At 46.7% G+C, this 13,502-nt stretch overlaps 1 protein-coding gene across 1 annotated transcript in view; it reads left to right on the forward strand.

Annotated features, from left to right (window-relative positions):
* IGDCC4 (immunoglobulin superfamily DCC subclass member 4) overlaps window positions 1–13,502 on the forward strand; it is a 102,994-nt gene that overhangs the window by 60,425 nt on the left and 29,067 nt on the right. The window contains exon 5 of the mRNA XM_062583843.1: window positions 10,770–10,904. Coding sequence (XP_062439827.1) covers window positions 10,770–10,904 — 135 coding nt within the window. The remainder of the gene's footprint in view (window positions 1–10,769; window positions 10,905–13,502) is intronic.

Consider the following 13,502-nt stretch of genomic DNA (forward strand, 5'->3'; position numbering starts at 1 on the left):
CCTGCTCTTTCTCCAAGACACTCATGTTACAAAGAGAGCCGGTATAATTAGTGGAGATGGTTAAAGACCTGTGGGCATGTTCCTGCTGAATTCTAGTGGCCAGCAAGCTTAGGTCCCCAGGGCCATGTGATGTTTACTGATTTGGAGAGTTCTTGTATTCAAATCGTGGCGCTATGGTTTTTGTTAAGAGTTTCATGGTGCTTTCTGGCTGTTACTTTTGCACTCCCCTTTCTTTGAATTAGGTAAATACATTATGAACTCTGAAAAGATGGAGTCAGGGTTGCTGATGTGCCTCTAGTCACACAGTGGTTTAGTGCAAGAGAGCAGGACACTGTCTTATTCTTGAAACACCAGATCTGAGCCTGGCCCTTCTGAGAAGCTGGGGATATCTTCCTGGCTGGTCAGGGCTGAAGCACCTTGCTGGAGTTGATTGTGGAGGATTGGTGTCCCCAACAGCCAAGGAAGTTGAAGAATTGGCCTGGAGTGCCACAGGTTGTATCAAGGGTTGTGTAAGGGGTCTGGCTCTGCCCCTGCGCTGATGAGAACAGAGTGCTTTTGTAACATCAGTGTCGTCAGGTGTGGGGTGTGTGTGGTACTCCCTGTGGATTCCCATGCTGGAGTGCCTAAAGCCGCCCTCACACCTCCTGCTGGGTGAGCCACATGCTGTGCTTTAAGCCAGGTTATTTTTGTTGCAGGTTTTTGAAGCCATGTTCACCGACTGACTCTTGGATGCTCTGAGACTGTGCCATGATTGACTGCAGGCTAACAAGCCCTGTGCATGCTGTTCTTCTCCAGTAAAACTAGCTGGGCCTCCAGAGTTTTATGACCCCAGAAAGGGGAATGCAATGGGGGGAATATGAGGATACTGCTCTGCCTGGTGCAGCGTGGTAGTTCCTGTTCTGTTGATAACTTTGCAAAATATCCTCTTGCAGATCGTTTCTCGCAGCTCTTGTCCCTCTCCCCCTGCATTCCTGGCAGCTGTTAGAGAATGGCTGGGGCTTGCAGAGCTTTAAGGACTTGGTGTCAGTAACATAAGCTGTCTGGGTTGCAGGGATAGGGTTAGGACATGGTGCTGCTGGTCTCCAAACTGCTTTGGAGATACTGATGCAGCTACTCCTTTCTTCACCTTTTGCCTGGCTTAGGGTTTTAAATCATACTTTACACTGAGTGATGTTGCTTCAAGGAGTTTGTTTGCACAAGACCTCTGAAAAGGTGTCAAGATGGGTTAAAGGCTTATTAATTAATAGGTACTGTCTACCAGTGGTGACATTATCAATGATGCTCAAACACGGTCCTTCTGTTAGGTCTTGGAGTCCACTGTGCCCTAGACCTGAGTTTCCTATTGCCTCTGTCATTTTCTAGCTCATGATCTGCTTCTTGTGCCTCCTAGAAACCCTCTGCAACACATCCTCAGGCTTCTGAGGATTTTGATTGTATGGCCTGAGGTCTCCAACCCTTTGGCTAATTTGGGCTTCCAGCAGAAAAAAGAAGAGCCTTAGCTCTTCCTAGAAGCAGCAGCTCTATTTGTGCCATGGGGCTGCAGGGCTGGATGGCTATCGGCCCAGCTATCGGCCCGGCACCTCCTGTTTATTTTGACTAGCTCCCATCTCGGAGTGGTGCATATGTAGGCGCTTCCAAGTGTTTGCTGGGGAAGCAAGCAGGAATTCATCATGCAGTCTGGCTGGTACCCGTCCCTCTTGGCTTAGCGAAGAGCAGTTCCAAATGCGTGTACGCAAACAGAGAGCCAATGTTGACAGCTTTACAGGAGGTACAGCGGTGGGCAAAGCACGCTCCGACTGCTTTGCAGCCGAGCTGAATGTTCCCTGGACGTAAAACTGTTCCCTGAAGAATGGGGAGTGGGTGGAAAGAAGCCTCTAAAAATCTAAGGCAGTCTGTGGAAAACTGCTCCTGCTCAGCCTCTTTTGGGGGCTTCTGGTTACATACAATTCAGGCTGTCAGCTTTGTGGCTGAGCTAGTGCTTCACAGGATTTAATCTCTGAGCTGAAATCCGTGGCAGCTGTATGAAGAAGTCGAGGGTAACGAAAGAGAAGTGCCTCATGGCCCCTCTGTCTGTTAGGACTGGGATCCATGTGCTCCCCCAGCTTCCAGACGAAGGATGTAGAGCTGGGGAAAATGTTTAACAGACTGTTTCACTCAAGCCAAATGAAAAGCAGTTACTAGAGCAGCTCCTCCTGCCGCACTTGGTGTGTAACGTGCTCCGTGGAGAGACCCCTGAAGCTGTGACTGATGCTAGACTCTGAGGGCACGTGTCCTTATGAGCACTCCCCATCCAAACACCTTAATATCTCCTTTTTTATTTTTTCCCCAGGGGTGTATTTTTTATCTGTCAAATTCTCTACTTTGCACATGCATGAAGTCTTAAATATGCAGAAATTAGAGCAGCAGGTTTTGTGCTTGCCATTAAAAGTGTGGGTGGCACTGTTTGTTTTGGGATATGTTTGCTGATTTCTTTTGGGGGGATTTTAGGATAATGGTTTGAGATGAATTAAAAATAGTGGTGATTGAATGTCTGTGTTTTCATCACTTGTGTATGTTTCTTTGTATGCTGCTTTAACGGTGACAAAGTGTGTGTACCCATATTGCTGTAGCACTTGATAATTAAGAAGATGAACTCCATCCCTATTCCAAAACATGGAGATAAATTCTTCCCTCCTCAGCTTTTCAAGGAAAACTCTGCTTTGACAAATGTATAAGTGTTGACAAAATGTTTTGAGGATGTGAGGTAAAAAGACAATACAAAAACGATCTACTGAGCTCATTTATTTGACTGGGCAGAAAAAACAGTGATGCCAATACAATGTCACTTTTGCATTGTACTGAGAAAGAAAACCCCAATTCCTCTTCAGCTTCTTTTCCGTATTGGGCTTGTAGTGAATCACCCACTCCACAGCTGCCTGAGAAGGGAAAGAAAGGAGCATTTCCAATGGAGGAAGCCCAGAGCACTGGCGCTGCCAGATTGCACTGGAACAAATTTTGCAGTCCCAGTATCCAGGAGTGGTCAGTGCTGGAGTTCCTGTTATTTTTACAAACCTATGATACTCAAATCTAAAAGCTCATTCAAGGCTCATGAACCAGAGCCCGATCCTCTGCAGAGGAGTAGTTTTCCACACTGAGAACCACCAAAGCACTACCAAATGTTTGGTGAATTGAGCCTATCCTCTTGTACCCCAAGTCATCCCTCCCCAACTTAAGTGATGAAGAAGAACAGGAGTTGGATTCAAACAGCTTCACGGGCTGCTGTAGCAAAAGTGGAGGGGAAAAAAACAGCTAATGGTAATATGCAAACCAGCCTGACAGATTGCCAAACCACCCAGTATTTTGGAAAGGATGTTTGTTTGTGAAAGCTGCTTTGAGGGAGGAGAGGAGAGGAGGGGAGTGTTTGCCGTGTGATATTTTGGGGAGGCATGGATTTAGGGTGCCTGGATGGCAGCATCCCGTATCTGTAGCCACTTCCTAAAATCACTGGGGCCAGTCCTCTCTTGCTTTGCTTTCCTATCTGCAAAACTGTGCATCACTGTGCTCAGATGAGTACAGTTATGAAAGAAGAAATGCTTGTTGCTAAGTGTGCTCAGTTTTGAGATCTGGCACTGTTTGTATTGCTCCAAGCAGATAAGCTGTAATGTTAGGCTATAGCTAGGCATGTGTCTTGCCTGGAGATCTTATGCACTAGTAATCTCCTGTTCTCGGTCTAGCCCAGAAGTGGAAATTAATTGTAGATAAATTTCCAGGACAGCCTAAATGGAGGAGAAAGACAGGTGTGAAGAATGGTCTTCTCTTCCGTGGTTGTTGTTGTCAGCTTTCTCCCTGCACAGTCCGGGAGGTCTTTGAGCTCCCTGAGAAAAGGGAGAGAGCTGGAGAGTGGGAGGAGGACAAGCTCTGCAAACACAGGGCCTGCATTCTGGAAGGTGTGTGCTTTGCAATTGGTAATTTGCTCCTTTATTGTCTGCAGCATAACAGCAGTGACAGCATTGACTTTGTGTAATGAACAGCTGCTCAGTGCTAGAGTCTGCTCCCGGCGGAGGCTCGCAGGGATGAATAAGGTTTCAGGCTCCTCCTCCGGAGAGGGTGAGAAAGTTCGCGGAACAGAAGATTGCTGCTTGATTGTTGGATATCTCCAAATCTTGAACTGCTGACAGCTGAGAGCTGAACGTGTCACCATGCAAGTCATGTTTAACCTCCAGCAGTTTAGCCAAGGCAGGGTGTTTATGGAATCGAGAGAGAGGTGTTAGTTCCCATCCAAGAAGAAGCCATCTTCTTGTCACTGCAAACGACCATCACAAATTGGCTGAACAAAAAACATTTTCCTCCTGTTGCACTGCCTGAATTTTTAGCTGATCCCCTGCACTGACAAGAGCAGGAGGAGGGAAAGGATAGCTGATGAATTATGGATGCATTAGAGGCAGACCCAAGTTGTAAACTCTCTTGGAGTTTGAAATCACTCGTGTGTGTTATAACTCAAGTTATAACTTCAAATAAACATTTTGTGCTTTGTCCCAAGCAGCTCCCCATGGTGCCTCCTTTCACAGCCCTGCTCATCACTCTCCTTTGCTTTGAAACTATACAGGTTTGATTTTTATAAGCCAGGCGGTTTGTGTGCTGAGGTCTCAGCATGGCATGCTTGCTATACTATCGTGGTGTTCCCTGTGCTCCCCTCGCTGCCTCCTGTTGGTTTTATATTGCACTTTATTATAAGCTATTTCCTGCATTTCTGCTGCATCTGGCCAAAGCCTAGCACTGAAACCCTTCTCCAGGAGTGTGACTCTGCGAGGTACCTGTAAGAGTTCTCTATCTCATGATAGGAAAGTAGAAAACTGCATAAAGATTGACAAATCAACTAGAATGAGTTGTTCAAAAAGAATAAAAATTGGGGAATATTTTGAAATATTTTTGCAAATCACCTATTAAGTCTCGTCTCTTGTCCTGAGGTGGCTCCTTGCTGTCTCCCTATGCAAACACAAGCCTGTGCCCAGGGTGACAGTGTGTTCGGAGAGGGAGTGTTAATCTCTCCTCTGTGCACAGAGGATTTCTCTCAGTCTCAGTGCACTATTTAGAGTCATCTGAGAGCAATATTTGGCACCCTGCAGGCATTTTTCCATACAAGACAGTAAAATTAATCCACTTAATTCAGGAGGGCAACAAGTCTGTGACGGGCAGTGGGTGATGGTAGGTTTTGATAGGAATTCATAGCTTCTGCCTTGGGCTGTGCAAAGCTTTGGCCTAGAACAGCTTTGCTACTAGGAGAAATGGAACAGAGGTGGGGTGGGGGCAGGAAAGCTCAAGCCTCAAGTTTTAAATAGCAGCACTGTGAAAGCTTTTAGTATCGTAGAATGGGCAGCATGGTGCAGATGTGTTCAGTGACCTGTTTTGTTCGGGCAGTGTAAGATGTCTTGGAAGCAGCAGCTCTTTTTCTCTTTGGTTCTGACAATATTCCCTCTTGACCTGAAATTTTTTTAATGGCAATGGAGACAAAAAACTCAAATTGGTTTTGCTCTTTGATGTTTTCCAGACTCCACTGAGTGGAGGCTTTCCTGTATAGCTTAGTACAGTCCTTGGGAGCTCTTCAAACCAAAACAAACCCCATTTGTAGCAGTTAACCTGTGATCCATCCTATCCAACCAGCCTATTCAGATAGGAAGTGAAAGATGTCCTTTAAAGGATGCTGAGTTTAAAGAGGAGCTTGATTAGTAGGCTTGCTCTGACAGTCCCACAGGGAAATACAAAGCTGGAGAGAGCTGTGTTGTGTGTGCAAGAGATACATGGGGCATTCATCCATGCATGCACCGAGGAACATAATGGAAAAGCAGAAGTGTTTATTTTTGTAATACAATTTCAATAATAATCAGTGACAAACAGGCTTGGCAGCTGGGCTAATGTGTTTTCCCAGTAGCTTTTCAAGGCTGAAACCAGAGTTTTGGCTGAGGGAGGAGAAAGCGGCAATGAGTGTTCGAGCTACAGATCTACATGGCTGTTACTGATCTTAGTATTGCGTTAGGTTGTCAGAGCCACTGAGACCTTGAGGTATGCCCTTGGATTTGACTGCTGGGAAGCCACAATACCAGTTCTCCCTTGGTCCTCTTCAGAGTGAGTACTGAGCTGACGGGTAGCTCACTGTGAATTTTTTGGGGTAGCCAGCTGGGTTTCTGCTGGCTGGCTGCCTGGCCAAGCAGAGTTGCTTGCCCTTCCCCTTCCAGTACCTCCAGGGTGTGGGGCAGGGGTAGCACACAGAGCTCTTACAGGGCTGTTCAGGGGTGAGCGGTAGTGAAGCACTACGGTCCTTCCTCAGCCGGGAAGAAAGCAAGGCTCTGAGAAAAGGTGACGCTAAAGGTAGTGGCTCTTCATGGTGGCTCTGCCAGACTGGAAGATTGCAGTGATGGTCTGACTGCTCTGGAGACCATTTCAGAGCAAGAGCTTGGGCAGTTTGTAAGAATGCCTCTCTTAGAGACAGACGGCACTAGTAGGCAGCTGTTGAGGGAGCAGGAGATGTGATCTCAGGTGTAGGACAAGCATGATCACGCGAAGTCACGTGCCTTTGGGTGGGGGCCATGCCCCTGAGTGTACCAGCTGGGTGTTTAAGTAAGGTTTGAAGAGCGGTGCTTTCTCTTTTCCTCTGCTCTAAGCTTGGAAAGCCACTTGGAAATTTGGCAAGGAATATATCGCCATCTGGCTGGTGGCATTTTTCAGCTTTTTTTCTTTTTCTTCTTTTTTTTTTTTTTTTCCCCTCTTTCCCCTCCTCTCCCCAGCATACTGTAGAAAAGAACAGCTTTCTACACACAGAAGTATCTCGTCCGTGTCCTACCCAACAGGTACACAAACAGCCTGTGGTGTCAGATAAGGAAGCTTTCTCCTGTGGTACGTTGGAAATCTGTGCAAAGTCCCAGTTAATTCTCGCTCCAAGAACCAGCAAAAAGGCTGGGGGGGGCACCTGGAGAGAGACCTTGGAATGGGGAAGAACATGGGTCCAGGGTCCCTCCAGACCCCACCTCATGCTCCATGGGAGGGCTCAGGGCTGGGAGTATGTGTCCACCTGCAAGACAGCAGGATTTCAGGCCTGCGTTTGCGTTTTAAAGGAGTAGCAGTCCCTCACCTGGCTCCTTTGCACCCCTGTGCCAGGCTGCTTCGCACAGCTGACCTCATGGGGACTTGCTGGGTTGTCTGGTGTTTTCCCAGCCTGGTGGCCTGTTAGTGTGAGCGGTCTTGCCTTCCGTGCAATGGCTGTGGCAAAAGCCTTTTCCTTTGCTTCTGGTGCTTTCTAATGTGTGTGTTTTTTTTTTCCCCTTCCTAAATTTTGGCTAGGCAGTTGTTTCTCCTTTGCCTTTCCTTCTCTAATGTTGCCTCATCCCTCTCCACCCTATGGGAGAGAAGGGGTCAAGGCCTTAAATGAGCGAGGCATGGGGCAGTCCCACCTGTCTGGCCATGTCTCACTGAGGTCCCTGTGCTCAGTTGTTTTACAGGACTAACGATTGCGTGTGGATTTTAGTGCTTTGTTGAACTGGTGTTGGAGTTAGATGAAAGCTGCTATTCGAAAGAGCCTTGCATTTCTCTGATCCTTCAGCTTACATGCCTATTCTGGAAGGTCTCATGCCTGTTTTTACATTAAGCCTATTTTCTGTCACAGGAGTTGTCAGGCCCAGCCTTGATGCCACAGTTAAGAGCAGCTGGCCCTTTGATCTGCTCAGTGATGGTGTCTGAATCCATAGTTTATTGTTTCTTTTTGTCCCTGTTTTACTCCCTCAGTTGTCCTGCTGCAGCTGGAAGTGCAGATGTGGGACTGAGTGGCAGACGAGAGGGGCTGTTAAAGCCGAGGAAAAGCACTTGCTGCTACTCGCTTTCCGCTGCTTTCCCCTGTGGGTCCCGGTAATCGGGAACATCTCTGTGTAGAGCTCGGCTCTGATGCTCCTCCTCCCAAGCTGCTTTTACGCTGAGTAACTCCACCATTGCTGGAAAATGGTGAACTGTATTTGGGACTAGCTTAAACCAACCAAAGTCCCCATCGGGCGCAGCAGGGTGGCCAAACGCTGGCTGCTGATGTGCTCTGGCAGGACCTGTTCCAGTTTCCTTGCATTTCACTGTAGGGTAATTGCACCACTGGGCTGTTGGGCTGAAAGTGCCTCCTGGCTTCTGTACGGCAGGCTTGAATTAGGTGAAGAGCTAAGATAACTGAGTGTAGCAAAGTCCTGGATGCAGTGTGCTGTAAGCACGAGAAGAGGTCGTCATGTGGCTGTTTCCACCAGGCCCTGCTTGTAATGTAGTTGTTCACTGGGAAGGACGATGCTCAACTTGGTTGAAATCACTCCTCTCTTCCGTCGTGCTCCATGGCAGCTCTTTAATGCTGGTGTTTGCATAGGGCTGGCCTCGCAGTGTAACCTGCTGTCCAGCCATTACCCCAGGTAGGAGAACTGCGATGCTCCTCGGTCTCTGCTTCCATCTGCTGGACAAGCACAGGCTCCTGCTTTCTCCCTTTTTTACCTTGGTGCTACAGGGGTTTTACCAGCTTCTTTTCAACCGTGTTCATGTAATCCCCCAGATGGGGGGGATTACCCACCCCTTACCCGAGTGGACTGCAAGAAAGCCTCAGTGGAGATCCTACTTCCCATGATGAGACTGTCTGCTGTTGTGAACTGCAGTGAGCCTGGAGGTGGGCTGAGCACAGCGCGTTCAGCAGCAGTGCTGCAGCGTGTAACTTCTGCCGTGCAGACAGATGTGCATGCCAAGGCCAAGGCATCTCTTTTTTTTTTTCACAAATAAAATCTGTATGAGTAATGTTGCCTGCATACCCCCAAAACAGCTAAGGGAAGGTGCACTGAAACTGGGCAAGGAAGACGTGATGGTTTCCTTGGGTATCTTCCTCAGCATTTGACAGTCATGGATGTGGGCACATCCTAGGCTGGGGACTACATTCAGACCTTTATATCTAATAGTCCTGGTAAATGTATTCTTCATGAGCTTGTCTGAACTTATTTGTTTTGAACTCTGCAGCATCCTGAGGCAGTGAGTTTGTGTACTGTGAAAAAAGCTTCTGCTTTTTATTTGTTTTAGACTTACTGCCAAAACCTTTCTTTACTGTGTCATGGGAACACCTGGAGCAGGCTTAAGAATTACTTGCACTACATGACTGTTCTACAGTTTATTCCTCTCTTTGTGAGGACAACAAGAACGTCCCTCAAAGTTGCACACCTCTGGGAGAACTGAAAGAATAGTGTTGCTACTGTTGAAGGTCATGAACAGTCTGGTCTTCTCAAGATGCTCCAGTTGTTTTCATCTGGCAGCAGAAATCTGGCCACAGCAAAGGCATTTTCTTAACCTTCCCTTAACCTCTGCTCGGTAATGGGATAGAGACAGACTGAAGGTTTGTTTCAAGCAAAAAATCCCCATCTCTTTCTCAAGAGCAAGAAATTGTGCAATGCAGTCTATAGATCTTCCTGTAAATGCTGCTTGATTTAAATGTTGACTATTAATCTGTGCACAGGTAAGCTAAATAGTACTCACTCCTCCAGATGCTTAGTGTCTGATGTAGTCTTTGTGCCATAGCATGATGGCCTGGACACAGAGGACTGACCTCTTTTTGTTGCAGTTTACAGTATAGTGTCTGGATATCTGAATTTCCTCAGCCAAGTTACCAGATTCCTTCTGTAACTGTTATAATGCCTTGGAGAAGTATGTGTTGTGTCCTGAGTGGTTGCTCCATTGGAGGACAGTGATGTCTTTATTCATTTAATTAATAAGCATGTATTTAGAAATAGTCATTGAAGACTCTGGATTGAAACCCTGCTTATGTTCCATATGTAGATCTCGATTTTCTACTAAGTCTTAATTTCTTAATTCTTAATTTCTATTAGTGCTGGTAGAATTTGAACAAATTTTTCAGACACCCTTTTGTTTATTGGTTTAGTAAAAATACTGTAGTCATGTAAAAACAAGACCTGCTTTTCTCCTCCAACTAGGAGTGAGCTGTTAATACATGCAAGAATACCTGGGGAAGCACAGGCACAATGCTTGGATTTTGTGTTCTGCATCCTTGTGGGGATCTTGGAAAATCCTTTTCTGGCTCTCTTCTAGTTTCAGACTTTCTTTGCTAAGCAAAGAGCATCTAGAAAATTTGATCTTGTGCTAGTTAAGGGAATACTTTGTTAATTAGGTGAGTCTTTGAGATGAAGTTTGCCTGAGTTTGCTCAAGTTAGACTGGAATCTGCAGGGGGATTCCTGCAGGTGTGGGCGTGCGCAGCTCCAGCAGCTTGACCCATGGTAAAGAAAAGCCCCAGCACTCTTCATCAGGATATTTGAGCTTTGGAAAAGGTGCAGAGTGCCATCACGTACAGCAGGGCTCCGGGTGCTCCTCTGGAGGTATCACAGTGGGCATCACAGATGTGATAGCAGGACGAGACCAGGTCCCGGGCAGCCGCAGTAGCTGGCCATAGGCCTGGAGTCCCAGTCTCAGCTCTGACAGAGCCAGTGAGTTGCTCCCTTCTCCTGGAGTTTCTACAGCAAACTCTACTGCATGCCAGGGCTTGACAGTGGGAGAAACCGTAATCAAAGGTGACACTGGCCTCACCAGTTGAATGAAATGCAAGAGGATGCAGAAATAGTTTTCCTATAAATAAAGAAATGTCCGTTTGTCCGTGTTCTGAGATGACTTGCTCTTTTTCGATGGTAAGGGTATTTCCCTTTCCACTAAAGGTGTCCCAGATGGTGCTTTTCTAAGGACTTTCCATTTTGAAAGAACGGATTTTTCTTTTTGTTTCTGGCGTTAGGTTCTCAGCCAGCAGCGGGAGATGTCACCATCGTGGCTGCTCCGGAGAACACAACGGTGGTGGCAGGGGAGAGTGCGGTGATGGAGTGCATGGCGTCCGCCAATCCCACCCCCTTTGTCTCCTGGATACGACAGGGTGAGTGTGATGGACAGAATTCTCCTTTTCTTGTCAAGAGAAACCTGTGAACATATTGTTTTTAAAATATATTAAAAGGAGCAAAAATATATCTGATGAGAAGGGTGCTTTTTACATCAGTTCCTAACTACAGAAGTAGTGTCACAGTGGCCTGGGTGTCCTTGCTAAAGTAGAATCAGTAATTAAATCTAGAATGGTACAAAGCACACAGTTCACTTCATAGCTGTTTAACCTGTGAAATATATGCAGTTCTAGCGTCTGAATGCCTTTTGATCGAAGTTAGTTGTACTCATATTATATAAGCTTGAAAGGTGACGTTTGTGAAACGAGGTCAGGTCTATGCCACTCCTCTGGTGACTCAGAGAGGTTAGTGGGGATTCTGTGAATTCTACCACTACACTGGAGAAATAACTTGTGTTATCTTGCAGGATTATAGAACATGATAAGATCTGTTAATTATTACAGAGGCTTTGAGTTGGGAGTTGCTGTGAGGTTTTTGTTTTAAAATCTTACTATGGTCAGATTTCCCCTCCCCACCCCAGAAAATGGGATGATGGAGAAGGCTTTTTTAGGTCTTGTCAGAGGTGTACAAATGACCAGACTGGCGTGCATTTTTCAGGGGCTGATGGCCTAAGTCATGAGTGTCACTTTGTGCAGTGTCACATCCATCAGATGTTTCAGAGACTCAGATAGTAGATGTTCTCTTCTCAGGAACTGCTTCTACTTCCCGAAAGGCTCTCAGTCATTTTCATAAATCTGCGTCATGATTTGAGACTTTACTTTCCCCTATAACCATTTATTGTAGTTGGTCTTCAGCCCAGACTTGTCCACAGGCAGTGATTTTAGTGTATACAAATAGTTCCCCTTCACTTCAGAAAAGGAGCAAAAAAATCTCAGAGGACACAACTTTGGAAAGCAAATCAGGGAGGGTTAAATGTTCTGGCAGAAATGTTTCTGTCTTATCTTGGGTACTTCAAACTTAGTTAGAAATATCCAGCTTTCACATGCTGAATCATTTATTCATTGCTATGCTGAGAGCTGATAATGCTCAGAGGAGATATAATCAGAGTCAGTCAACACTGTGAAGGGGGCTTTTTGGAGGGTGGTGGTGTTGGATAGTGGAACAGTTTCTTACATGCAACAATACATGATGATAATTTTATTTCAAAGTGTTTGCTTGGTGCCCTCTGCTTTCCAGTGTGGACTCTTCAGATTAGAAAGAATGGGACTATGCTAGCAATTATCCAGGTTACACAAGTGTGCTCCTTAATGTAATTTTGGAAAGAAGCAGGCTGATTTACTGGGCGATAAGTCATGTAAGTAAGTTCTGGGTTGCCAGTTTGGTTCTTGCCAACCTCAGTGGTGTCAGCTAATTGCTACCATCTGGAGCCAGATTTTCAAACTGCTCTTGTGCATGTGTGGTGCACAGATCTCTCTTCCTCCTTTGAATGCACATCCATTGAACTGTGAGGCCATCTGAAGACCCCTGAAATCAGTGGAAGGGGCAGAGAGATTTTTATCTTGGCTGTGTTCCCTGCTGATGGTGCTAAGTAGGTGCATATGCTCACAGTGGAGGCTGAGAGCTTGCGCCTGTCTGAAGGTAGCCTGTGCTGAATCTTTGAGAGGCAAAGGCAGGCGAGTCTGAAAGATGCCCATCCTTCTGCAGGTGGAGGGGGTCAAGGTCTCATGTTGTGCAGGTACTGCATGCTTAGGGTGCCTCTCCCAGCCCTGCTAACTTGTGCCAGAGCTGGTAATGAGTACCTGACCTCCCAGTCTTGCCCTTCTTTGGCTAGACCATGTTTGCCTGCTCTCTGTCCCCAACTCTTAGCTTTGCTCCCCCATACTCATCATCTCAGAAAAATTCAAACTTGCTCTGTACCAGCACGAGGGTCCCTGTTTTTCTCTATATCAGAGCAATACAGGGTAAGAAACATGCAGCAACCAGCCTAGTGGCTTGTCCATGACATGCTCAAGTGCCCAGGACTCTTTGAAATTGTAGAAAGCCATCTCTGTTCCTGGCCAGGGGATTTGAGCTGCCCTTTGCTCCTTCCCTGATCAGCAGTGCTGAGCATCCAGCCAGGAGAATGACATTACCCTTCCAGGTGAGTGGGAAGTGAGTGGCTCAAGCCCACATCTCTGACTGAAATACCTGAGCCCCAAGCGTGTTCCTAACTGCTTTTATGGCTGGAAAAACTGAGAATGTTGGTCGTCATTTGGAGCTGGGCCCTCAGTACATGTCTGTCTTCTCCAAGAGCTGGCTTTGCTGAGATATTTCCTTCAGAGGGTACAACAGTGTCCTGTAGGCCAGCTGCTGTCTAGAGTGTCTGTTGTCTACCCATGGATGCCAGTGGGTGCTTTTCACACCTCCTCTGCCCCAAAGGAAAGGCTTATGCAGAAAGTCCACCTTTTACAATCCATGTTGGGGATAACAAAAAACATTAGGTATATTTGAGTCTACTTCCAGGACCCAGGCAAGGGTGGAGAGAAGGAGCCCTGGGTTCTCAGAGCTGCTGCTGATTCCGTGCTCTCGCTGAGGTTTGCATTAATGCGTACGAGGGCAGGAGGCACATGTGTTTGTGCGTGAGGCTCAGCAGGCAG

The sequence above is a fragment of the Rhea pennata genome, chromosome 10, assembly GCF_028389875.1.
Source record: "Rhea pennata isolate bPtePen1 chromosome 10, bPtePen1.pri, whole genome shotgun sequence".
NCBI classification, from domain to species: domain Eukaryota; kingdom Metazoa; phylum Chordata; class Aves; order Rheiformes; family Rheidae; genus Rhea; species Rhea pennata.